At 42.3% G+C, this 26,536-nt stretch overlaps 2 protein-coding genes and 1 non-coding gene across 8 annotated transcripts in view; 1 reads left to right on the forward strand and 2 right to left on the reverse strand.

The window, feature by feature from the left end:
- Nucleotides 1-6,146, reverse strand: part of SLC35A1 (solute carrier family 35 member A1) — a 29,084-nt gene extending 22,938 nt beyond the window's left edge. Inside the window, exons 1-2 of one of the 2 annotated variants that reach the window (XM_043890545.1) lie at nt 5,986-6,146; nt 1,902-2,079 (exon numbers count right to left, since the gene is read on the reverse strand). In XM_043890545.1, coding sequence (XP_043746480.1) covers nt 1,902-2,079; nt 5,986-6,001 — 194 coding nt within the window. In that variant the 5' untranslated portion in view covers nt 6,002-6,146. The remainder of the gene's footprint in view (nt 1-1,901; nt 2,080-5,985) is intronic. The other variant, XM_043890543.1, reaches the window with a different exon arrangement.
- Nucleotides 6,147-17,555: 11,409 nt separating this feature from the next.
- Nucleotides 17,556-26,536, reverse strand: part of CFAP206 (cilia and flagella associated protein 206) — a 55,376-nt gene continuing 46,395 nt past the window's right edge. For all 5 annotated transcript variants that reach the window (XM_043890469.1, XM_043890467.1, XM_043890466.1 and 2 more), the window contains 3 exons: nt 23,828-24,021; nt 21,774-21,917; nt 17,556-18,015 (listed from right to left, as the gene is read on the reverse strand). In XM_043890469.1, coding sequence (XP_043746404.1) covers nt 17,785-18,015; nt 21,774-21,917; nt 23,828-24,021 — 569 coding nt within the window. In that variant the 3' untranslated portion in view covers nt 17,556-17,784. The remainder of the gene's footprint in view (nt 18,016-21,773; nt 21,918-23,827; nt 24,022-26,536) is intronic.
- LOC122685649 lies at nt 24,615-24,721 on the forward strand. Its single transcript, XR_006338499.1, has one exon. It is a non-coding gene; the product is annotated as a U6 spliceosomal RNA (small nuclear RNA).

Raw genomic sequence — 26,536 nt, forward strand, 5'->3', positions numbered from 1 at the left:
TCAGAGCTTTCCACCATCTAGCCTCAATTATTTTCCTGTTCTTTTCTCCCTCTCCACACCATTTTTAAAGTATTTTTTTCAGATGGATTATTTGTAATCATGCATGTGTTTTCTAGCATATTCTGTCTCTTCCACTAAACCTAAATGTGAAGCAAGCAGGAACCATATGTTTCATTCATACCATAACATCTATTTCATTTACACCGTATCTATGCTGTGGTGTAGTGGCTCAGTCCTGTCCAACTCTGCGACCCCATGAACTGTACAGCCCACCAGGCTCCTCTGTCCATGGGATTTCCCAGGCAAGAATACTGGAGTGGGTTGCCATTTCCTTCTCCAGTCTATTTCTATATCCAGCACCTATTATAAAACTGTCACACAGAAATCACTTAATAAATATCTGTTAAATGAAATTTAAAGTGTTTAAATGTAATTTAAACCTACACACATGCTATTCTTCACTGCTTCCTATGCTCAGCAGCCTACATCTTGAAGCCGATCCACATCACTTGTCCACATGACCCAGGTGGGTCCTCATCTCGTACATCTTTCCCAAGTATGGGAATTCCCTGGTGATCCAGTGGCTAAGACTCTGGGCTCCCAATGCAGGGGGCCTGGTCAATCCCTGGTCAGGGAACTAGATCCCACAGCCACAACCAAGACCCCGCAGAGCCAAATAAGTAAATTTAAAAAAAAAAAAAAAAGGCTAAAAAAAATCTTTTCAAGTAATTTCCTACCAGCTTTTAATTCTCACAGCTCTATTTTCTCCAGTAAAAAGCTGAAGAAACTATACAACGAACCCGAAGCGCGCCTTCTCTTGTCTGCCTCACTTTCCTTTGTCTTGCGTTCCTGTTTGCTCTCGTCCACAGCCTGCGGCTGTTCCCCTCTATCCTGAATGGACTCTCACCCCTGGTTTTATAGACACAGTGTCCAGAACTTCCCTTTGCATAGATGTCCCACTTTCCCTTACTGGTGGTGAGAAAGTCACCTGATTTTTATTAGACTTAAAATATTCCAGCCTATGAATATCATGTGGGAAATGAAAACGGACAACTAAAAAATTGCTGGGCTTATGGGCAGCACTGAAGACTTAAAATGTGAACTTTAAAAAAAGAAAAAGAAATAGAGAAACTGAAGCTTAGGAGAAGAGGAGAAGCTAAGGAATATATGGAAAGTAATAATCCCAACAATTCTAGGACTAAAATTAGGTCTGTATCAACCCTGTCTTATATTTCAGCCTTGCCAAAACAACTTTCACCCATTGTTACTGATCCAAAGCCCCCAGGGCTGCCCATATTAACAGCATGATATTGAGGAATTATCATCCTTACCTAAAGAATGTGTAAAGACCAAACGAGGTGACTAACGAAAAGCACTTACTACAGTGTCACTTCACACAGAAAAGACTAAAGAAACGTTAACTATCATGATCGCTTTACTCCTCTATAACAGACGTCAGCACGTTTTCTGTAAGAACCAAATGGTAAATAGTTTACGCTGTGTGAGCCACACAATCTGTGTTCCAACAAAAACAAGCAGCAAACTGGACTAACCAGTGGGCCACAGCCAGCCAGCTCCACCTGCTGTATGGTGGAGTTTTTCAGCTGTGGCACCACTGATGTTTGGGGCTGGAGACTTCTTTGTTACGGATTGCTGTCCTGGGGGACACGGCATCGCGGGATGTTTATTAGCACCCTTGACCTCCACCCGCTTGAGGTAAGTAGCATCCCCCAAGTTGGGTCAACCAAAATAATACCTCCTGGTGAGCAAAAATGCCCTGAGCCGGGAAAGCTTGCTCTAGAGCAATCAAACATATGAGGATATAGCTTGAATTTTCTAATAAAGAACGTAACTGAGTAAAAAAGTAATAATTTAACACACTAGAAAGTATTTATACTCACTTAGCTAAAATGCCCACACTTAGCAATAACTTTATCACCTCTGTGATACACACGGCTGTAGTTGAAAAGTAGAGTTCTTTGTCTGATGTCCTTGTGTATCTTAAAGCTACGGTGTAAGCTGCGGCCACCAGGGTCATCACTGCCAAGCAGTATAGCTTGAATAATAAATTGACATTTTCTGGAAAATATGTGCAAAGATATTATTTAATAGACAACATTACATATATAAAAGCTAATCAGTGTTATACTTCAAGATGCTTTCCAATTTTGAGCACAAAATACATTTAAATTTTTTTTTCCCCCAAAACAATGCTCTCAACCACATGAAAAGACACACAGGCATGCAATACACAGCGGACTTTCGGTACCAACTGGCCAGGCACAGGGCTTGTTCCTGGGGAGGGCTCAGCCGCAGGATTGTCTCGCTTAACTAACTGCAGTTTAGGATGCTACAAAGTACACGCATTATGTACCTTTATAACTCACACTTGTGAAAGCAACACATGATGGCAGGATGAAAACAATAACGTGCATGCTAAACAGAAAGACAGCAGGAAGAAAACAGAAGGAATAAGGGAATGATAAAATAATACGGATTTTTATAATATAAATTACATCCAGCCTCTCATTTTACGGCATTATATGAAAGATAACTCATGACACACACACACACAGAAAAGAGAGTATGAAGAATGAAGTTCTGTAAAACCTGACATCCAGGAAATATACACAACTGATGAACACTCAATTTAAGAACTTATTGTAAGTGTATCTGAGCATCAGCCATCACTCGGGCACCAAGGCCGGTCCAACTTCAATAAAACCACAGGCACTGGGGAGCGAGGTCTCCCTCAGTACTCCCAGCCCTGTCCTGAGACAGCCATCACCTAATACTCAAACTGTTTCTGCTTTTTTTACCCACTTCATACTTCCCTCATCCCCAGCTTTATTCAACCTTCTTTCAAAAATCTTCAGGCACATGTTAAACAGGGATCAGCAAGTTTTTTTCTATAAGGGCCAACAGTAAATATTTTATGTTTTTTAGGCCAGGAGGCAAAATTAAGGATATCATGTAGGTACTTAGGTGACAAGAGAGAAAACATATTTTCACATTTAATTTATATTTAATTGGAAAAAATCAAAATATAATAATAATTGAATACAATGCTTTATTGTATTGAGAAGACAGGAATTCTGGGGGTGGAGGTGGAGGCAGGTAACATTTTGCTTCACTGGTCTTCAAAGTTGCTGTTCCATCAGATCAGCTGCAAACGTTCATCTGTAAAAACCATCCTTAGCTCACAGGTCATGCAAAAACAAGTCATAGGCTGGGTTTGACCAATGGGCCATACTTTGACAACCTGGGTTAAGAACCAGCGGGAAGAGGTTGCTCTGGGTTGCTACTATAACTACATTACATCTAAGCATGCTTCTTAACCATTTTGGAAGCCTAACCACAGTTCAAAGGTGACTTGCACAGGAAAATAAGTTTCAAACAAATCATCTTTATATGGTAAGGTGGAAACTTACTAGGAAAACAGGTTCTTCAATATAAATATTTTTCCCTGGGTGAATTAAAGAAGTTTGGAAAATTCAGGCAGATGTTTAAACGCACATTAGGTCTTAACTAAAAAGTTGGATGGCAGAACAGAAAAAAATAGAGCTTATCTCTGCCTAAAGTTTCAACCGATCTTGAGGACCCAAAAAGCAATGTTAATGTAAAAGAGATCAAAGGGGATCACAGTAATACTTCACTTGCCCTAAAACTCTCCTATACAAGGAGGAAATGTAAGACAAAAAATAAACAGCAGTACAGGAGAAACCATTTCCCATCTTCTTGATCAGGGGTGAACAAAGTACATTTCCTCTCATTTTTCTATGATCTGAAACCTGAGAATAGGTTTATATTTTTTTAATGGTTGGAAAAAAGTTTTTAAATAACCTTTTGTGATACATGAAAACTATATGAAATTCAAATTACAGTGTCACAAAAAAAGTTTTATTAGAACATACTTATGTTCTTTGTTTCCGAATTATTTATGGCTTCTTTTTTTTGCCCTGCAACAGCAGAATGAGTAGTTATGACAGAGACCATCAGCCATTAACAGAAAAAGTTTACCAACCCACATGTCCTAAATTATAAATACTTTCATAAATAAGAGGTTAGGACTGCTAAACTAAAAGTTATGTCAGCGATTATATAGGTTCCTGATTCCAAAACAACAAAATTAATGGTTAAAATTTTGAAAATACACCTATTAGCATAGTGATTAAATGGGAATATATATGATATTCCTGAAAATAACTGATTAAATAAAAGAGCAAGCAAATAAGTTTAGACATCTGTATAATGAAAGCGCAATTATTAGCAATTTCAGTTTGTTTCAAGGTAATATCACAAGTCCATACAAGGACTTCCCTGGCGGTCCAATGGTTAAAACTCCTGAGCTTCACTGCAGGGGGCAGAGATTCAATAGTTAGTTAGTAGAGGACTAAGATCCATGCGGTGGCAGAAAGTCCACAGCTCAACTGCGGTGTTGAGTGGGCACATTGGCACTGTTTTTCCTCCTCTCAAAGCTCCCACCAGCTCCCACACAACCTCTGTTTCATGTGTAGAATCCCACCACCCCGCCCCGCAAAAGAAATTTACAATCTGGAGTTGTATATTTTTCTCAGTTATAGTTTACTCTATTTTAGAGTGAACATTATTTGTAACACCTGAGAAGGTGAAAATTAGGAAGTCCTAGAAATAAATAAATTCTTTGTGAATCTCAGGAAGTTCGGGATTCCAATTTTGTATTACACAGTTCTAGCGGACATGTAAGATTTATCACATGACCCAGGCACAACAAATATGTATTGGCAATAAGCCTAAATCTGTAAATTGAGCAACTATTTCAGATGATTTGACTTAGGTAATTCTGTAATTGCCTTCACCATTCATCTTGCTAATTTCATTTTAGGTCAATTATCAAAATAATTCTACTTTTTCCCTTTACTTCGGGTGTTGCTATAAAAGACTCTTAAAGGTGGGCTCATCTCAAAGGCGAGCAGCATATGCAACTGCAGACAATGCCCCTGAGCAGGGCTTGAAAGATAAACGTGGCCTCCCCAACCAGGAAAATAATCCGCCACCCATGCAAAAAGCTATTGTTCAAATATTTGTTCCACGTATATTCAGGGGTGAAGCCAAGAGCTCTATGGAGGAAATGTGGAGAAAAATCCGGGTGTTGCCCAATCTCTCGTAGCTTCACCATTCAGAAACTCAACTCCGGTTTTAACTTCCCCCATTCAGCAAAGCAAACGAGCTACAGTTAATGATACTTAGACTCAGGCAAAGGCAATTAGTCATCAAACATGATTACTCTAATGAGCTATCCCTGGGAAAGGGGCAAGGGCAGGGGCGGAGGATGCCTATCACCCTCCCCACAAAATATTCAAGTGTTCCTTCTAACCACATCACATTCTCAAGAGTAACTGTTAACCACAGCTTTCTCCGTCTCTTCACAGTTGCAAGGCTGTTCTCCTGCCCGAAGGATGTTTTCAGTGTCTGTTAGGCGGACCAGCCGCTGCTTAGATTCTGCACCCAGAGCATGCCCTGAAGGCTCTTGAGCATCCTAGTGTAGGAGGCGCCGCGGACACCGCAGCCGCGGTGACCCCGGCCCGGACTGAGACCCGTCCTGCCTCCCGCCGGGTGATGCGGCTCCAGCCCGGGCCCGGCGCCCCGATCCCGCGCCCGGTCGGCTACAGCCCAGGCCTGTCTGAATTCTGTCCCCACCCACTCGTCCAGGCAGGCGCGGTCTCCGCCGCCGAACCGGCTGGCGCTGAGTCCGCCCCCCGGGAAGGCAGCCGCAGTGGGAGGCTGGCTGGCCCGCGCTGCCCAGACCGGTGGCAGCGCGCGCTCAAGCCCGGGAGCCGCTCAACACAAACCCCTGCTCCCCGACGCCCGGGCCTACCCGCCGGAGACCCGAGCCCCGCGGGCGCGGAGGATGCTCGCCCGCAGAGAGACGCAGACAAGCGCTGAGGCTGGCTCTGCAGAGCGCCCCCGGCCCGGCCTCCCCAGTCCCGCCGGCCGCGGCCTCACCTCTTGGGGCGGCCATGGTTCCCGACCGCGCCGCGCGGAACTGACCCGCAAGCCCTCCGCGCGCGCCGAGGGCGCCCGGGACCGCCTCCCGGGGTCATAGAGACGAAGCCGCGCGGCCTAGAGCGCCTCGCCGCCGGCCGGCCGCGGCCTCCCGCCCAGCCTAGCACCCGGACTAGGTTCACGAATCCGACCGCCGCAGAGAAGGGGCGGACCCGGAAGGAGAGGAGACCGGGGCCGCCCAGTTGCTGTGGACAAGCGCGTAGAACTAGGTTCACGGCGATCTTCTGTAAACTACAACTCCCGGCCGGCTAAGGGGGCTGCGTCGCGAGAGCCGAGCGTTGCCTTCTGGGAGCTGTAGTCCTCACCAGGTGACTTGGCGGCGAATAGGAATTGGGCTTCGATTTAGGGGTTCTGGCAAAGCTGTTGTAGATCCTCCCAAAAGCCGGAAAGTAACAGAAGCTAGGCGACTTCTGTAACTTGCACTAACTTCCTCACTCACTAACTTCTGTTGTTACCTCTCATTTAAACGTATAGTTTATATTATATATTGTTCAGTCTGTGGCTGTGTCCTCATCGCCGGCATCGCCTCTGACTGCGTTTACCTTACCAGACATTCTAACTGCACAGTCTCCGCTTCACAAAGTTAGGCGTATCAACAGGCACTAACTTCGACCGCTATAATCTCCACGTTCATGAAGCATGTTAATTGGCATAATTGATATTAGAAATAGTTCACTGTCAAATGGTTTTCAAGATATGTGGATTGGTTAAAAATACTGTTGTATATAAGTACCTCCATTCTTACAGGGACATGGGTACAACATTCTGAGATGCCCCACGCCTACACCTTCTGTAGCATGATCTTTCCCCCAAATGACTTTCAGACTTAATTGAAGAAAGTAGGGAAAACCACTAGACCATTCAGGTATGATCTAAATCAAATCCTTTATGATTATACAGTAGAAATGACAAATAAGATTCAATGGATTAGATCTGATAGAGTGCCTGAGAACTATGGATGCAGGTTCGTGACATTGTAAAGGAGGCAGTGATCAAGACCATTTCCAAGAAAAAGAAATGCAAAAAGGCAAAATGGTTGTCTGAGGAGACCTTACAAATAGCTGTGGAAAGAAGAGTAGTGAAAGGCTAAGGAGAAAAAGAAAGATATACCCATTTGAATGCAGAGCTTCAAAGACCAGCAAGGAAAGAGAAGAAACATTCCTCAGTGATCAATGCAAAGAAATAGAGGAAGACAATAGAATGGGAAAGACTAGAGATCTCGTCAAGAAAATTAGAGATACCAAGGGAACATTTCACACAAAGATGGGCACGATAAAGGACAGAAATGGTATGGACCTAACAGAAGCAGAGAGATTGAGAAGAGGTGGCAAGAATACGCAGAAGAACCATACAAAAAAGATCTTCGTGACTCAGATAATCACGATGGTGTGATCACTCACCTAGAGCCAGACATCCTGGAATTCAAAGTCAAGTGGGCCTTAGGAAGCATCAGTATGAACAAAGCTAGTGAAGGTGATGGAATTCCAGCTGAGCTATTTCAAATCCTAAAAGCTGATGCTGTGAAAGTGCTGCTCTCAATATGCCAGCAAATTTGGAAAATTCAGCAGTGGCCACAGGACTGGGAAAGGTCAGTTTTCATTCCAACTTCAAAGATAGGCAATGCCAAAGAATGCTCAAACTACCACACAATTGCACTCATCTCACACACTAGCAAAGTGATGCTCAAAATTTTCCAAGCCAGGCTTCAACAGTACATGAATCGTGAATGTCCAGATGTTCAAGCTGGTTTTAGAAAAGGCAGAGGAACCAGAGATCAAATTACCAACATCCACTGGATCATCGAAAAAGCAAGAGAGTTCCAGAAAAACATCTATTTCTGCTTTATTGACTACACCAAAGCCTTTGTGTGGATCACAACAAACTGAAAAATTCTTAAAGAGATGGGAATACCAGGCCACCTGACCTGCCTCCTGAGAAATCTGTATGCAACAGATTAGAACAGCAACAGTTAGAACTGGACATGAAAAAGCAGACTGGTTCCAAACAGGAAAAGGAGTACGTCAAGGCTGTATATTGTCACCCTGCTTATTTAACTTATATGCAGAGTACATCATGAGAAATGCTGGACTGGATGAAGCACATGCTGGAATCAGGATTGCCGGGGGAAATATCAATAACCTCAGATATGCAGATGACACCTCCCTTATGGCAGAAAATGAAGAAGAACTAAAGAGCCTCCTGATGAAAGTGAAAGAGGAGAGTGAAAAAGTTGGCTTCATCCTCAACATTCAGAAAACTAAGGTCATGGCATCTGATCCCATCACATCATGGCAAGTAGATGGGGAAACAGTGACAGACTTTTTTTTTTTTTTTGCTCCAAAATCACTGCAGAAGGTGACTGCAGCCAGGAAATTAAAAGACACTTGCTCCTTCAAAGAAAGGTTATGAGCCACCTAGACAGCATATTAAAAAGCAGAGACATTACTGTGCCAACAAAGGTCCGTCTAGTCAAAGCTATGGTTTTTCCGGTAGGCATATATGGATATTTCTCTATAAAGAAATAAAGACTATAAAGAAAGCTGAGCACCAAAGAATTGATGCTTTTGAACTGTGGTGTTGGAGAAGACTCTTGAGGGTCCCTTGGACAACAAGAAGATCCAACCAGTTCATCCTAAAGGAAATCAGCCCTGAATGTTTATTGGAAGGACTGATGCTGAAGCTGAAACACCAATACTTTGGCCACCTGATGTGAAGAACTGACTCATTTGAAAAGACCCTGATGCTGGGAAGGATTGAAGGCGGGAGGAAAAGGGGAAAACAGAGGATCAGGTGGTTGGGTGGCATCGCCGACTCAAAGGACATGAGTTTGAGTAAACTCCAGGAGTTGGTGATGGACAGGGAGGCCTGGCGTGCTGCAGTCCATGGGGTCGCAAAGGGTTGGACACGACTGAGCGACTAAGTGACTAAGATCATTATTTATATATATATCCTCTTAATATTATTGCAAAATTTTTCATTCCTTATTAGCATCACATTAATGGGGGAGTGGGCTTCCCAGATAGCTCAGTGTAAAGAAGGCAGGTTCTATCCCTAGGTGGGGAAGATCCCCTGGAGGAGGAAATGGCAACCCACTCCAGTATTTGTGCCTAGGAAACCCCACCGACAGAGGAGCCTGGCAGGCTACAGTCCATGGGGTATCGAAAGAGCAGGACTTAGCAAATAAACATGACTTAACAACTAAACAACATCAGAAAGAACTCACAGAAGGAGACCATAGTTTATGTAGTGAGACCTTTGATTAAGCTCAGTTCAGACCATGTTGAATCTCCCCTCTGCCTGGTTCTATGTGTGCTGACTGGTGCTAATCACCTCTTCCGGTAATTGGCACAGTTCCCACTTATGCAGTTATTCAGTTCCCTGCTGTATGTGCTTATACATACCCATATACACTTAAAAACTCATATCTGTACTTGAAATTAATTGTAAAAATTAAAAATATTCTATCATAAATTTATTATTTTATATGGTTTATTTATCTCCTATTTTCGAGTATCATTATAGTCTCAACTTACTTCAATTAACTATAATTATTCTTTGGACACTCAAATTGCCCCATATGGACCCTATAAGTCCACTCCTTTCTTTAAATCTGCGGCAACTTTTTGAAACATTTTTGATTTCTGGCAACAAGGTCCCAGGTTCCAGGCCAATCTTGATTTTTCCCTCTTCTAAGCCATGGGATCAACTACACTTCAAGAAACTACGGTTCCTTCTGGGGGAGAAGAGTGTTACACACACACACACTGATCATAATTAGGGTGGTGGGTAAAACGCTTTAGAGCTAGTTTTGTGGCATTTCTGATTCACATAATGTAAATTTTCCTTCTTAAAATTTTCATTGCCTACAAAGACTTTCAGCTCTATTACCATGAGCCTTGACTAGATTCTGATGCCTCTTGTCCTAACTGATCTGCCCAAAACCCACCGGGGACAACCCTATAGTCAGATAGCGTCAGGATGATTGGTCCATTCCAGTGAAGGAGCCTGCACATCAGAATAAACTGTGGGAGGTCTCAGGAAACAGAGGAAAAGACAGTTACAGAATCTGGGGGAAGGATGGACTTACTGTGTATGTTTGCTCAATCATGTCCAACTCTTTGCGACCATATGGACCATAGCCTGCCAGGTTCCTCTGTCCATGGGATTTTCTAGACATGAATACTGGAGTGGGTGAAACTTAAAAAGAAGCAGTACTTTGTTAGATTCAAAGCAGGGCTGTGTGTGAAAAACTCAACATCAGATCGGAACAGTCTCAGGATCCTGTTTCCTGGAAACCCCAAAGTTACTGTATATGCGGACTGTTACACTCAGGAGTCCCCTAAATGAAGGCTTTGCAGCTAGGCTGGAAACTGAAGCTGTGTCTTTGGATAAAAGTGACTTAAATCCTTCAAGCAAGAATAGAGTGTTTCATTATTACTGATACAATTTCCACAGCAGGGTTCCTAGCAGTGTATGATTTCAGAGAACAAAACTTTTCAGTGAATTAGAAAGTAGACACTCAAAAAAGGGGGGTGTTATTATACTTTACAACTGTAGCATATCCTTGAGAGAGATGTTATTTCCTGTTAACTTTGAAGCTGGGATTTTTGTGTTTCTCATCCCAGCCCAGTGAATGGCCAGGCAGACATTTATATTCTTAGTTTAAGGTAATTTTTATTTTCTCATTTCAAATTATCCTAAGTCTTCCAGGACAAGCATCATTTCACTGTGTTTCTTTTACGTATGTCTAGCTGTCTGTGCAAACCTTGGTTAGAGCAAGGAGCGGACATCTCCATCATGTGAGCCATAAGATCATTTGCCTGATGATGAAATAGCCTCACAGCGGCTGCTGCTCTTTCCATCTGAGCCCTCAGTGATTTTTCTGATTGTCACTATCACACTGCAGTATTTGTCTCGATACCCTGTCACTTCTGTCTCTGCTTAGGTATCAGAGCTACCCTAGTCTCAATGAATTGTATGAAAGGAAGCCCACTACTATCTCCATTAGCAACAAAGTAAAAGTGTGAACTTCATTAAACAAAAAGACTGTGCAGGAAGCAAACACCAAAAGGCTTAAGAAGATTGTAGCTCAATTCAAGTATGGTATTTGTACAACAGATTATTAAAAGTGGTGAGGTTTAAAGTACAGTAAACCATTAAAGAACTGTGTAGACAAATGCAGATTAAGCATATTACTCTCATTCTTCTATTTTAAAAAATCCCAAACTAATCTGAGACCTGGATTCCTTCTCTGGGTTGGGAAGATCCTCTGGAGAAGGGAAAGGCTACCCACTTCAGTGTTCTGGCCTGGAGAATTCCATGGACTGTATAGTCCATGGGGTCGCCAAGAGTTGGACACAACTGAACGACTTTCACTTTTCCTGTGATTTTAAAACAACTCTTTCCTGTGGTATAAAAATTGCTAAAGACAAACCAGAAGGATTGCTGCATCTTAGAACTGAGAAAATTTGTTTTAAAAATACAAAGACACAAGGTAAAATTCAGTGTCTGAACTGAAAGGGTTAAATGAGTGATAATCATCAGAATCTAAATACTTCTTTTTTTAAGTTAATAAATTTGATGTTTTCTTTTTATTAGAGTATAGTGGCTTTACACTGTTGTCTTCGCTTCTGCTGTTCAATAAAGTAAATCAGCCATATGCCTACACAGATGCCCTCCCCCTTGGACCTCTCTCTCACCGCACCCCTAGCCCCTCCTCCCCTCACCCCAGGTTAAACATTGCTTATTTGAGCCTAACTCCCCCTTGCCTCTGCTTCCAGTTTGAGTTACCATAATCCCATTTCTCTTTTCCTGCCAAACAGTCACTGATAAGTAGTCTGTACTTAGTTCTACAATTTTCTGCTTCGCTGGCTACAATCTTATTTCAACTCAAGCCAACACTGTTCAAACAGCTTGGCAGTTGCCAACTCCATTCTTCATCCTCTTGTGTTTGTTCATCAGACATTTAAGGAAAGTCCTAATGTGCCAAGCATTATTCTAGGTACTGAGATCTAGAAAACAGGAATCTGGAAAAATGAGGCTGGGAGTGCAGCAGACACAAAACACTGGGGGATGCCTCCTCTCTTGGCTACATTAACGAGGCACCTACCAGACAAACGCGTTACACATGTTCACTAACTGGTCAGAAAACTAAGGTCATGGCATCTGGTCCCATCACTTCATGACAAATAGATGGAGAAACAGTGAAAACCAGTGACATACTTTATTTTGGGGGGCTCCAAAATCACTGCAGATGGTGACTGCAGCCATGAAATTAAAAGACGCTTTCTCCTTGCAAGAAAAGTTATGACCAAGATAGGCAGCATATTAAAAAGCTGAGACATTACTTTGCCAACAAAGGTCCATCCAGTCAAGGCTATGGTTTTTCTGGTGGTCATGCATGGATGTGAGAGTTGGATTATAAAGAAAGCTGAGCGCCAAAGAATTGATGCTTTTGAACTGTGGTGTTGGAGAAGACTCTTGAGAGTCCCTTGGACTGCAAGGAGATCCAACCAGTCCATCCTAAAGGAGATCAGTCCAGGGTGTTCATTGGAAGGACTGATGCTGAGGCTGAAACTCCAATACTTTGGCCACCTGATGTGAAGAGCTGACTCATTTGAAAAGACCCTGATGCTGGGAAAGATTGAGGGCAGGAGGAGAAGGGGACAACAGGGGATGAGATGATTGGATGGCACCACCGACTAGATGGACATGGGTTTGGGTGGACTCCGGGAGTTGATGATGGGCAGGGAGGCCTGGTGTGCTGCCGTCCATGAGGTCGCAAAGAGTCAGACACAACTGAGCAACTGAACTGAACTGGTTTAATCCTCTCAGACAAGCCAATGAGTTGGGAACCATTATCCCAATTTTGATGATGAAGAAACTCAGCGCGGAGAGACCAGATAACACAGCTAATAATAAGGAGAAGACCTAGACCTTACTTCCGTGATCATAGAGACTGCTTTACGTTTTTTCCTACTCTTCTGACTGCTTCTCTGTCTTCTCTTCCTTCTCATTCCAGCCCCATTCATTGGGGATGATCCCCCAAACTACCCTTCTCCAGATCAAATTCTAGTCACCTCTGCTTTTCTTTGTCATTTCTTAAATTCAAATTTTCTAGTACTGAACACATTATCTTTTTTGACCAACCACTTGCCCTTCTCATATCATCCTCTGTTTCCCAGGGTAGAAACTCTGATTTTCCCTTCCCTTTCCTGGGCTGTTATATCGCCTCCCTTAAAGCTCACTTTTGTCCCATCCAACACCACGAAGCCCTGGTCCTTGTTAACAGCTTCCTCTCCATCTCACTCTGGTGGCTCAGCGGGTAAAGAATCTGCCTGCAATGTGGGAGACCTGGGTTCAATCCCTGAGTTGGGAAGATGCCCTGCAGAAGGGAAAGGCTACCCGCTCCAATATTCTGGCCTGGAGAATTCCCTGGACTGTATAGTCCACGGGGTCACAAAGAGTCAGACACGACTGAGCGACTCTCACTTCCACTTTTCTCCATCTCACCAATGCCAGCATCTCTCTCCCTCAGTGGATCTTCTGTCCCAGGATCAGCCACAGTTTTTTGTTGTTGTTTTTTTTAATATCATACTGCAGAAAGGCAACACATTCCTCTGTCTTTCAGAGTTCTCCAAAATCTACACCAACCCTGCTCATCCAACTTTATTTTCCACCAATTTCCCCAAAGATGATCTCCCTTTTCCTCTGTGTTTCTTCCTTTTATTTTCCAATAACTACTTTGCCACTGAACCTTGACTATTAAAATAATCACTCAGCCAATGCCCTGCTTCCAGCCTGTCCTTTCTTTCATCCCTTTTTAAACACTTCATTCATCCAACAAGACACCGTAACAATACTAGGGATGTAAGAATGCCTAACACACAGCTCAGACCTCAGGAAATGCACAGTCCAACAGGGTGAATACAGAGGGACACATACAGACCTTTATACTTCAAGCCCTATTACAGTAAAAGTATGTATAAACCCCCGTGAAAACCCAAGGAAGAAAAATTAATTCTCTCAAAGGTGATGGGGAAAACCTTCACTGAAAAAAGGAAATCTGATAAACAGATGTTCAAGCTGGATTTAGAAAAGGCAGAGGAACCAGAGATCAAATTGCCAACATCCACTGGATCATCAAAAGAGCAAGAGAGTTCCAGAAAAACATCCATTTCTGCTCTATTGACTATGCCAAAGCCTTTGACTGTGTGGATCACAACAAACTATGGAACATTTTTAAAGAGATGGGAATACCAGACCACCTGACCTGCCTCCTGAGAAATCCGTATGCAGGTCAAGAAGCAACAGTTAGACCTGGACATGGAACAACAGACTGGTTCTAAATAGGAAAAGGAGTATGTCAAGGCTGTATATTGTCACCCTGCTAATTTAACTTATATGCAGAGTACATCATGAGAAATGCTGGGCTGGATGACGCACAGGCTGGAATCAAGATTGCTGGGAGAAATATCAATAACCTCAGATATGCAGATGACACCACCCTAACGGCAGAAAGTGAAGAAGAACTAAAGAGCCTCTTGATGAAAGTGAAAGAGGAGAGTGAAAAAGTTGGCTTCATCCTCAACATTCAGAAAACTAAGGTCATGGCATCTGATCCCATCAGTTCATGGCAAATAGATGGGGAAACACTCGCAGACTTTATTTTTGGGGCTCCAAAATCACTGCAGAAGGTGACTGCAGCCATGAAATTAAAAGACACTTACTCCTTGGAAGGAAAGTTATGACCAACCTAGACAGCATATTAAAAAGCAGAGACATTACTTTGCCAACAAAGGTCCGTCTAATCAAAGCTATGGTTTTTCCAGTAGTCATGTATGGATGTGAGAGTTGGACTATAAATAAAGCTGAGTGCCGAAGAATTGATGCTTTTGAACTGTGGTGTTGGAGAAGACTCTTGAGAGTCCCTTGGACTGCAAGGAGATCCAACCAGTCCATCCTAAAGGAAATCAGTCCTGAGTGTTCATTGGAAGGACTGATGTTGAAGCTGAAACTCAAATACTTTGGCTACCTAATGCAATGAACTGACTCATTTGAAAAGACCCTAATGCTGGGAAAGATTGAAGGCAGGAGGAGAAGGAGATGACAGAGGATGAGATGGTTGGATGGCATCACTGACTCAATGGACATGAGTTTGAGTAAACTCTGGGAGCTGGTGATGGGCAGGGAGGCCTGGCGTGCTGCAGTCCATGGAGTCGCAAAGAGTCGGACACAACTGAGCTACTAAACTGAACCGATGAACAGATTTCATGGGGACAAACATTTCCTAGGGCTGTCTGTGGAGTCTATTCCAGGGGACAAAGGTGTATTAAAGACTCTAATATATTCAGACCATTTGGACTCTGCCTACTATGTGTATAATGTATACAGAGAGCATATAGGCAGAAAATGCAACTGAAAGATAAAGGGATATATTTTGAAAAGTCTCACATATGTTAAGGAATTTTTACTTTAGCCCCTAGATAATCAAAAAAGTGTCTTTTTAAGTAAGGGGAGTGAGGGTTGGCGGGGAAGGAGCCAGGTGATCTGATCAGATTTATATGTTACAAAAATTATGCTGGTGAATCAGGCAATAGTTCTAAATCCTAAATTATGACAACAGCAGTAAGACTAGGAAGACACGTATCTCAAAGGCAGCTGAAGCCAAATCAACGGGGTGCAATGACTAGTTAAGTGTAGGGGCTGTGGGAGGCAGTCCAGAAGTTTTTAATTTATGCTGAGTGGGCGGTGATGCCTTTGACCACAGAAGGAAATACAGAGGGAGAAACAAGTTTGGCAGAGAAAATGAATTCGGGCCAGGGCCTGCGGAAATGGTGCTGACCACTGACACTGGGCCCAACACGGTCAGACGTCCTCAGAGAGGGCCTGGGAGAGGACGGGTTGACCTTGTGACCTAGCTCCCTTTGTTCTGATTCTTTTATTCTTACCAGATGGCTTTCTGATACCAGCTTTTCAAATTGTATTTCGTGTTTTTATTTGCTTGGCAATTCCGGTTTCAGCCCTAACTTCAGAACCCCAAACTGTGGTTTATCAGCCATTCTTTTCTGTGTTTAGGAATCTTGTAAGATCAAAAGAGGGTTGATTAGAATAGGTAAAATCAAATTCCTGAATTTGTAAAGGTTAGTACTACCTTTAATCATCCCACCATCTTCAGGGACAGAGCCCCCCCACCCCCACTCTCACCCCCAGGGTTTCTGCCTCAACAGCCAGCCAACCGATCTTTAACATCACTTTTAAATGACAGGTATGATAAACAGCAAGGTCCTACAGTACAACAGAGGGAACTAAATTCAGTATCTTGTGATAACCATAATGGAAAAGAATATAAAAAAGATAAAGTGAATCCCTTTGCTTAACATTGTAAATCAACTCTACTTCAATTAAAAAATTAAACTATAGGTATGAAAATCATGACAACTGAGAAGCAGATCTGTTTTCTGAAGTTTACCTCTGTAATATATGTGGAAAATGGATTTTGAAGCATATCATGCCATTAATATAAGTAACATTTAACCTATGTAGAAAACAAACTATACAAACCCCTTAGTTAGAGTCACCTAAGTCAAAAAAATGTACTAAATATAAATGACCCCCCAGCTGCCGAGGCAAGTTTTAACGGCCCCTCCATCTGAGAGTCTTCATCATCCACCCATGTGTATCGGGAGTCTGTAAGGTGCTAAAACAACGGCTCTGAAAGTCAGCTATCATAATTCACAGGGGCCTGAAACACAGCTGCCTGTGCAGTCAGGCGGACAGGGCGAAGGGGTGAAGTGGGCGCCCCGGAGGCTGCGGGAGGTGCACCTGCTCCCTAAGATGCAACCAGATGCACCCGCCCCATGGAAGGGCTCCGTCACCGCTTACAGCAGGCTGGCCGAGTGCTGCCCGATAGTCCAGGCTTTTCAAGGGGCCAGGGGCCAGACTCCATGTCAAGTTTCCAGATTTTAAAAGACATCATGTGATCACAACTGTGATTTAAGATTACATTTTAAGTACTATTACAATTAGAAAAGAGAAATGAGAGGTTTAAAAAAATGAAGAAGTGTTCAACAAATTTGTGCTAGGTAAAAGATAAACAGATAAAATATTCTGAGTAAAGGAATATTGAAGTATTAAAATCAAGACCTCAATTGGGATAAATAAATAAAAATAAAAACATCATGTGGGCCTTTGTTTTAACTGCTCCAAATTAATGAAGTCTTATATCAATTTAATTTATGTTACATTGGATAGCTAATGAAGCTGAAACTGTTAACTACATTTAAATTTTTTAATGTTCAACATTAAACATGATTTTAGAAATAAACTTCTATCCCAGGCATAATAATCTGATATTAATGTATAAAAAGTTATCTAAATAAATTTCCATCCCAAGCATAATAATCTTATATATATAAATATCTAATCATATTTTAATATATTAATATCTAATAATTTCAGTCTCGATGCTGCTATACGTTTTCTTAGAAGTCAAAGAGGAATGGACAGAGTTTTACCTTTCAATTTTAATAGAATGAAAAATGTGTTACAGAAAACAATGTTCCCTTTTTTGTAGGAGTTTTGACAGTGCATATAAATGAGAATCCAAAAACATTCATACCACCAATGAATGTACCAGCCCCCCGCCAAAATCTGAATTTTCACGGATGCAAACGTACTCTTAAATATTTGCCACTGTTCTTAAGTTAGTGGTATCTACATCAAATCCTCGGGCTCTAACTAGGTCTCGTCAACCGCTCTAGTTAGGTTCACCTTGACTCCACGGGTGGCCTTGGTCTGGCCCCCACGGAGCCCAGCGACGTAGACCTGGGGCCGGGGCACGCGGCTGCTGCCGGCCCGCAGGGACTGCGTGCCCACGGTCTTCAAAGGGTAGACTTGAGAACAGTTTTCTCTCCTCATGTGACTGTGATCAGTCTGCATGGAGTGCGTGACTTTCCGACGCAAATTGGCCTAAGTAGAAAGAGAATTACACGGGGATGAACGCTCCTCTAAAGGACAAATAAAATACTCTAAGATACTAGTTAATATCTGCTTTTTACTCTAAGGTAATAGCTAATATCTGCCTTTTTTTCCCCCCTCCTCTCCATCCACAAAGAAACTAGTCCTACAACACAGCACGTTTCTACAAAACATTAAAATATTAGACAATTTAGAGCATATTAGAAAATAAATACCCTTTGCTGAGAAGTAGGAAAATAGATAAATGAAAATGGACATAAAAACCTAAAGTGAAAAACATACAGATTCAAATGTACGGTGAGCTCAATTCATTACTATACTTTGAGAGTCATACCACTTGGATTTTTTCCCCCACCATTCTTGGTTTATTTGTTTAAAAGACAAAAATTTTAAGATTTCCATTGTCTTACTTAAATGGGCTTCACCCAACACTTAATTTGAAATGCTCAGATGTTTCCAGATAATATTTTATATTATTCTACATTTTGCTTACTCCTTTTACAGATTACTAGTAAACTTGAGGTTAAACAGATTACTCCAGCTGGGAAGCAAGGAAGAGCTTATATAAAGGAGAAAAAGGGTTTTACTGAAGCTGTGGTGAAGCCCCAGGAAAAAACTCAGAAGGGATTAGAACACGTGAGTTAAGAAGGAGAGACCTAGAATTAGAGGAAACATTTCAGAATTTGAGATACTGCAGATGATGGAGAACTACTTCTGCACACAACTTATTGTCTACATTAGTAGGGCTTTACTATTTCTATATCTTCATTAGCATAATTTTACTATTCTGAGAGTCTCTTGCCAAAGCAAATCACTTGACTTCATTACAGAGCATCCTGAAGGATGCCTCAGCTCTTCAGTAGTAAGCATTAACACAGAGAAGAAACCCCGAGACTCTGTATCAGTTGCCTTCAGATTCACCTTGCTTATTTCCATCAATCCTGGACTGCTTTTTCATGATCTTTACCCAACCCAACTCAAGCCCCCAACCCATCCCCCGATTGATCCCAGACACTGGAACACCTACCTTCAACTAAACTTCAAAGTCTCAATAAATCCTGACCTTGCTCTTCCCCACTCTGAGACCCTGCAAAGCTCTGCTGAAGGGGTGGTTTCCCTTATCACTGTAAGCCATATACTCGGTTTTGTCTTATCAACAAGTTGTACTGGGTAATATATGGGGAGCTGGCATTCAACATGCTGCAAATCTGGGGGTAATTTGGTCTAAGGTGGGGATCAGAATGAAGTTGAAGATTGAGAAGAGAGGGTCCAGTCAGTACAAAGTTCCGCCCCACTGAGCACTCCATTATCTTTTTAAAATTTCCAGCCCAGATCTAAAGTTTACTTCTGAACACAGTCTGACCAACCACCACTCCCCTCTTCCCCATTGCTTATCTGTCTCTCAAGGCCAACTTAATATGCCACCTCTGTCAGTGGGGTAGAATTTTTACTTCGCTTCTGTTAAACCACTTAACAGAAGGGCATCAATGTCACCTGCTAGACTCTCAGTCCCTGAAGAACAAAGCGGCGGGGTATGTAAGCTACCCAGTACACATCTGATGACTTCGTGCAAGTCTAGCAGATAATAGAAAAGAATACAGGGAATGGGAGCTTCAAGAACTACGAGAGAGCAACTGGTGAGGATGCTAATGGACAATGACTGGAAGATACACCAGGAAGCTGAAGCTTTCTCATCTCGAGAAATCGGGGGCTGAGAAGTTCCCACCAGAGAGGGGAACAAGGGAACTGGTATGGTTAGTGACAAGAGAGACTGAACAGACAGACAGACAGGCTGGGCCTTATGTGAAATAGAGCTCTAACGGACAACCTCTGCAGCAACCAGTCTCAGAAGACAGACCGCAACCTCAGTAGCTGTAGCGATCAGCTCAGCTGCCTCCCCTTCCAACTCTGAACCAATCGGAGAAAGCCTAAAATGCTCACTAAGCCAATCACATAAGATGCCCTGCTGCTAGCTAGCACCCCTCTAGTTAGCCCCTCTCTAATTTCCTGTCCCTTGGACTGCAAGGAGATCCAGCCAGTCTATCCTAAAGGAAATCAGTCCTGAATATTCATTGGAAGGACTGATGCTGAAGCTCCAGTACTTTGGCCACCTGATGCAAAGAACTGACTCACTGGAAAAGACCCTGACGCTGGAAAAGATTGAAGGCAGGAAGACAATGGGATGACAGAGGATGAGGTGGTTGGATGGCATCACCGACTTGATGGACATGAGTTTGAGCAAGCTCTGGGAGTTGGTGATGGACAGGGAGGCCTGGTGTGCTGCAGTCCATGGGGTTGCAAAGCATCAGACATGACTGAGGGACTGAACTGTACTGAGGCTCCTGTCATCTTCCTCCAGAGGAATACCCAAGCCTCCCCCTTCTTCACTATAAAACTTTCTCACTCCTCTCCCCAACTCTTGAGTCCCTGCCCAACACAAGTGATGGTGACCGACTCCCTGGATGCAGCAGTCTTTAAATAAATAGCCTCTGTTCTCACATGAGTAGTCTTTATTTCCATATCTGATTTCAGTTAAAGAGATGGATAAAATATACTGAGAAAAGGCTACAGATAAAAAAAGAGTCTGTTCCTTCACACCGTATTTGCTGTTTAAAATGACAAGATACTATAAAAAGGATGAGTGGAGGGAATTCCGCTGAGTCAGATAGGATGAAAGTTTTAAAGACAGACTTCCAGGGTAGGTGCATGCCTGAGTGCTAAGTCACTTTAGTCGTGTCCGACTCTTTGCAACCCCATGGACTACAGCCCTCCAGGATCCTCTGTCCAAGGGATTCTTCAGGCAAGAATACTGGAGTGGGTTGCCATGCCCTCCTCCAGGGGATCTTGCCGATCCAGGGATTGAACCTGCATCTCTTATGTCTCCTGCATTGGCAGGCGGGTTCTTTAGCGCTAGCATCACCTGGGAAGCCCTCAAGGGTAGGTACCTGCTGTGATTAAGATAACTAAGAATGAGAAGGACAGGCGTGTCAAGCATCTGAAAACAACAAGTTGACAATAAGAGGAGAACGTATCTGTGATATAATACAGGTATATTTCTGCTTCTCAGGAAAGTCCAAAAAGGAGAAGAGTATGCTTTAAATGATTAGAATAAGCTGGAGGGCTTTAGATACTAGCATCCCATGCTGCTGCTGTTGCTAAGTCACTTCAGTCGTGTCCAACTCTGTGCGACCCCATAGACGGCAGCCCACCAGGCTCCCCCGTCCCTGGGATTCTCCAGGCAAGAACACTGGAGTGGGTTGCCATTTCCTTCTCCAATGCATGAAAGTGAAAAATGAAAGTGAAGTCGTTCAGTCGTGTCTGACTCTTAGCGACCCCATGGACTGCAGCCTACCAGGCTCCTCCATCCATGGGATTTTCCAGGCAAGAGTACTGGAGTGGGGTGCCATTGCCTTCTCCAGCACCCCATAGGTTGGCACAATAGATTAAAACCATTATATAGATCAATAGAGAGACAGAAGGACAGCAACTATTATTGTTATAGTTACTGACTGATAAAATTTGAGAGCAGCTTCATGCTTTTATATTTCTACATATGCTTAATACTAGAAGATAATGTTGTAAAGCTAGAAAATAATAAATTATGCTAATTATTTTTATTTTAGCAAAAAAAACTGTACAACTCACTATTTCATGTAAATAATGTAGCATACCAACTCTATGAATAACAGATTAAAATTCTTCAAAATTCTCCAACTATAAATAATTTAGAAGATAATATTGTTACAAACCAATTTTATAGCTTTTCTTCTTAATTCCCATTCATTCCACTCATATGATCTCACAATTGTTGGTGGCAACAAGTGCGTATCCGTCTGAGTGCCAGTTTCACATTTTGTAATTGGTTTTATATAACGTCTGTCAACCTCTTTCATCTGAAGAAGTAGAGTTTTATAATTAATATTCCTAAAAAAATAAACATTATTTTACAGATAACTAAAATATTTAGCTAAGATTAACATTAGGAAAAGAAGAATATAAAACATACTTGTAAATATCAGCAAAGAAAAAAAAGAAAAGCTCATAATTAAAGTGAGCCAAATGTAATTAATTTCCTGGGCATTGTGATTTTGTGCCCGATTTTATGAACTTAATGAAGGAGGTGTATTTTTAAAGGATAAAACATGACATCACTTGTTCCCAAATCAAATGCCCCTCTCCAGTTTCCACAATGTGAAGCATAAGTGAACACCTTCTTGGAAATGGCTTGAAGCTTAGAATAGCTATTAAGTATTAGGTATAAATCACGCTTGTTTAAAGTATCAGAACACCTTTAGAATATATCTTAAAGAATGTATACACAGCAGATTATTATCCATTTTAGTTGAATACATTCATTTTTCTGCCAAAGCACCCAGAAGCTCACTACAGTATTAAAATATTGAGTATTCAATAATTCCAGGCTAAACAAGTTATGATTATACTGGAAATGAGGCTGCTGGAGCAGGTGGAGAGGCTTAAGAAACTCCAGTCCCAGAGAAGAGGAGGGCAAATAGATTAACTTCTTTCCCCAAATCAAGAAACAGATGATTTACTAAATGCCTACTATTTAGCATAAGATATAATGTCTGCCTTCAAAATGACCTTATGATATAATTAGGGAGATTAAAAGATGCTGAAAGATAACAATATTATATCAATACAAGTAAACGGCAAGTAAAAATTATGAATACAGTGTTGAAATATGGAGCGGGAATACTCACTTCTAAGGGTAGTGAAGGTTAATAAAAGATTAAATACACAGAAAGGGAAAACCAGGAATATAGGGGGAAATTGTCCTTTAATAGAAAAGATATCCACACTCAGCACACCTCTCTGATTACCCGAGTCTAGTCTTTCCCTGTCTTCCTGCTACCTTAAAAGGACAGCTGCAGCGTCTCAACAGACTGGTGGAAGGGCGTCAGAACAAGAGCGCCAACGGCAGGTGCCTTTCAACCACGTCACCCCCGGCTGGTTCTCGGGCTCCTTGCCCAAGCGTTCAGACCCCCCTCCATGCCTCACCGTCCCTAGCCCCATCTTCCGCCTACTGGTTACTGCTGCGGTCCTTGCCAGCCCGGTGAGTCCGGCCCAGACCCAGCTGCTTGATCATTAGGATGTGATACATATAAAAAAATTCATAAATTATGTATTGCAGGGTTTTACTTGAGTGAGTTGAAAAGGGGTAAATTAAACCAGAGAGGATGACAGAGCAATTAAAAGCCGAACAGTGAAAATGAGAGGCAAGGAGAAAACGAGGATCTGCAGCAGCAGAACGGGAATGCCTGCAGGCAGGGACTGTTAGCACTCTGCCCACAGCGCCAAGAATCGTGCCCGGCACACGGCCAGCAGCGCAGGACATGTCCATTAAATGAGCTAGGGGACAGCACCATCTCACACGGAAACACGCCTTCAGATTCACTCTGCGGCCTTCAGACTGCTGCCACTTAAACCCGCTCGCTGATCTCACACCTCTGAGCTTGAGTTAGCACCTGTATTCCTCGTACTGAGCTGCTTCAGTTTAGACAAGGAAATGCTGTAGTTTCAATGATTTATCCCAATGTAGTCTTGTCCTTCCAGAATTTTTCCAGTCTAATTCATCAGTATGACTCCTTATCTTGTTTTCACTTATTCTTTGTGGGGTTCCTTCGTTTCCATCTTTGGATGTGAACGTCTTTCAGATAACCTGGAAAGGCCCTCATCATCTGTCTCCTGCCTGGACTTGGGGAGCATTCTACAACAAAATGTAACTTTTTTATCAACTACATTTTTAAATGTCATAAATTCTTAAAATGCCAACCCTGCTTACCTGAGAATACTGAATAAGGGTTTCAAACTGTTGATGAAGTTCCAGTAGCTGAATCAATTCTGCATTTTTTTTGGCTTTTTCTCTAATTATATCAATGTAATTTTCAGGGTTTTCTGCAAATGAATACGCAGCATCTCTGGTATTGAAAGTATAATACTTATCTTTATATTTCAAAATTCCAATTGATGGATTTCCTGAAAATTAAGAAAAGGAACTAAATTAGATAGGAAATACTCAGTGATTCTATGTTTATAATACACTCATAGAACCCTTCCCTCATACTCCATTTTTAACACATCACATGTCTTTATTTAGCTAAAATGTTACAACTAGCAGTTTTAAGTTACACATTTTGTTAAATTATATTTATGTAAAATTCAAAAGAAATTTATTTTATATTTTTAATTTTGGGGGGGGGCACACCATGCCACATACAGGATCTTCCTTCCCTGACTAGGGATTGAAACTATGCCCCCTGCATTGGAAGCGTGGAGTCTTAACCACCGGACTGCCAGGGAAGTACCATATTGTTAAGCTTTAAATTATGATTTTATCTAAATATAGTTCACTATCCAGATATAAGCTGCTTAAAAATCTTCTATGTGAAACCACTTAGTCATCTAGCAGGTTTTTCAAATATCCTTAAACAAAACCAACTACTAGAAGCATTGTTTTAAACATAATTTAGTAAGAACTACAAAAATGAGACATTTTTCCCAAAATGTACATTTGCATGTTAGGAAGTATTTCCCACTATGAAAAGATACTACATAAAATATGGGTTATAGTGCTCACTTCGGCAGCACATATACTAAAATTGGAACGATACAGAGAAGATTAGCATGGCCCCTGCGCAAGGATGACACGCAAATTTATGAAGCGTTCCATATTTTTATCTGAAAGAGACACGTGCACCCCAACGTTCATCACAGCACTGTTTATAATAGCCAGGACATGGAAGCAACCTAGATGCCCATCAGCAGACGAATGGATAAGGAAGCTGTGGTACATATACACCATGGAATATTACTCAGCCGTTAAAAAGAATTCATTTGAATCAGTTCTAATGAGATGGATGCAACCGGAGCCCATTATACAGAGTGAAGTAAGCCAGAAAGATAAAGACCACACAGCATACTAACGCATATATATGGAATTTAGAAAGATGGTAACGATAACCCTATATGCAAAACAGAAAAAGAGACACAGATATACAGAACAGACTTTTGGACTCTGTGGGAGAAGGCGAGGGTGGGATGTTTCAAGAGAACAGCATCGAAACATGTATATTATCTATGGTGAAACAGATCACCAGCCCAGGTTGGATGCATGAGACAAGTGCTCGGGCCTGGTGCACTGGGAAGACCCAGAGGAATCGGGTGGAGAGGGAGGTGGGAGGGGGGATCGGGATGGGGAATACATGTAACTCCATGGCTGATTCATGTCAATGTATGACAAAAACCACTACAATATTGTAAAGTAATTAGCCTCCAACTAATAAAAATAAATGAAAAAAAAAATATGGGTTATAAGTATCCACAGTTTGTGGGAATTATATAGGAAACAGTAACACTTTTAATTATTCATTCTTTCACTTATTCAACAAATACTTATTGACCCTGTTCTTGGCTCTGAGAATACAGTGAAAACAAATCAATAAATATAGCACAGGCTCTGAGTGATCAGTGCTACAGAAAACGAATAAGTAAATAAGGCAGGTTAAACAGTCGAAGGAAGGAGGGTGGGATTGGTATTTTAAACTGGGTGAACAGAGAAAGCTGAATAAGATGAGGGAGCAAGGTATGTAGCTCTGTGGGGGTGGGGGGAGAGTGGTCCAAGCAGAGGGAATAGTCAGTGCAAAAGCTTTGAGGTGAAAAACGGGCTTGGAATGTTCGGGAATAGCAAGAAGGCCAGTGGGGCTGGAGCAGTGTGCTGGGGAAGAAGGGGCCGACAATAAAGTCAACGATGTCATCTGAAAGGACTCTGTCGGGTAAGCCCCAGCATCACCTGGGGAGTCAAGCCCTGTGATCTGCAGTCCTGAGGCAGGAGGGACTCCTAAGCATTCCTCCCAGGCAGTGGAGGTGGCTACTGCCCAGGAAACGATGTAGAAGTAGAAGCAACGGAACAAGCAGAAATGAAGTATCCAGACTAGCTGGTTCAGAAAAGATGCTAAACCCAAAGCCCCACAAGTCTGCCTACTTCTCTCATTCTCCTCCTTTCTCAGAATCACAGTGATGGGAGCTGGAAGGGACCAAAGAGATTTCCTAACTGGTCCTTCTCCTTTTCTGGACCTGGAAACTGGGGCCCAGAGCACAAGATTTGCTCAAAGTTACTCTGTTTACTAACAGACAATGGGGACTAGAAACCAGGCTCTCCACGCGCGGGTCCATAGCTTTTCCAGTCACACGGAGGTACCACTTGCTTCACTCTGCATCCATGTTTCTCTCTATCTCATGACTCCCTTCCCTGCGTATTTGTGGAGAGAAAGAGAGAAATTGGGGTAGGGGGGCGGGAAGGAAAAAAGAGAACAGGAAAGAAAGAAACCACCTCCATTCCTTCTCTTCACTTCTTCATGGCTCTTGTTTGGTTTCTCCCCAGGATCAGCGACCCTCATGGGACCTCAGAATACTATTCTCTCAGTTCCCCAAGGTAAACCTTTTATTATTCCCATAATAAAAAAATCTACTATCATAAAAAAATGAGTCAATG

Source organism: Cervus elaphus, chromosome 28 (assembly GCF_910594005.1).
Source record: "Cervus elaphus chromosome 28, mCerEla1.1, whole genome shotgun sequence".
Taxonomy (NCBI): Eukaryota; Metazoa; Chordata; class Mammalia; order Artiodactyla; family Cervidae; genus Cervus; species Cervus elaphus.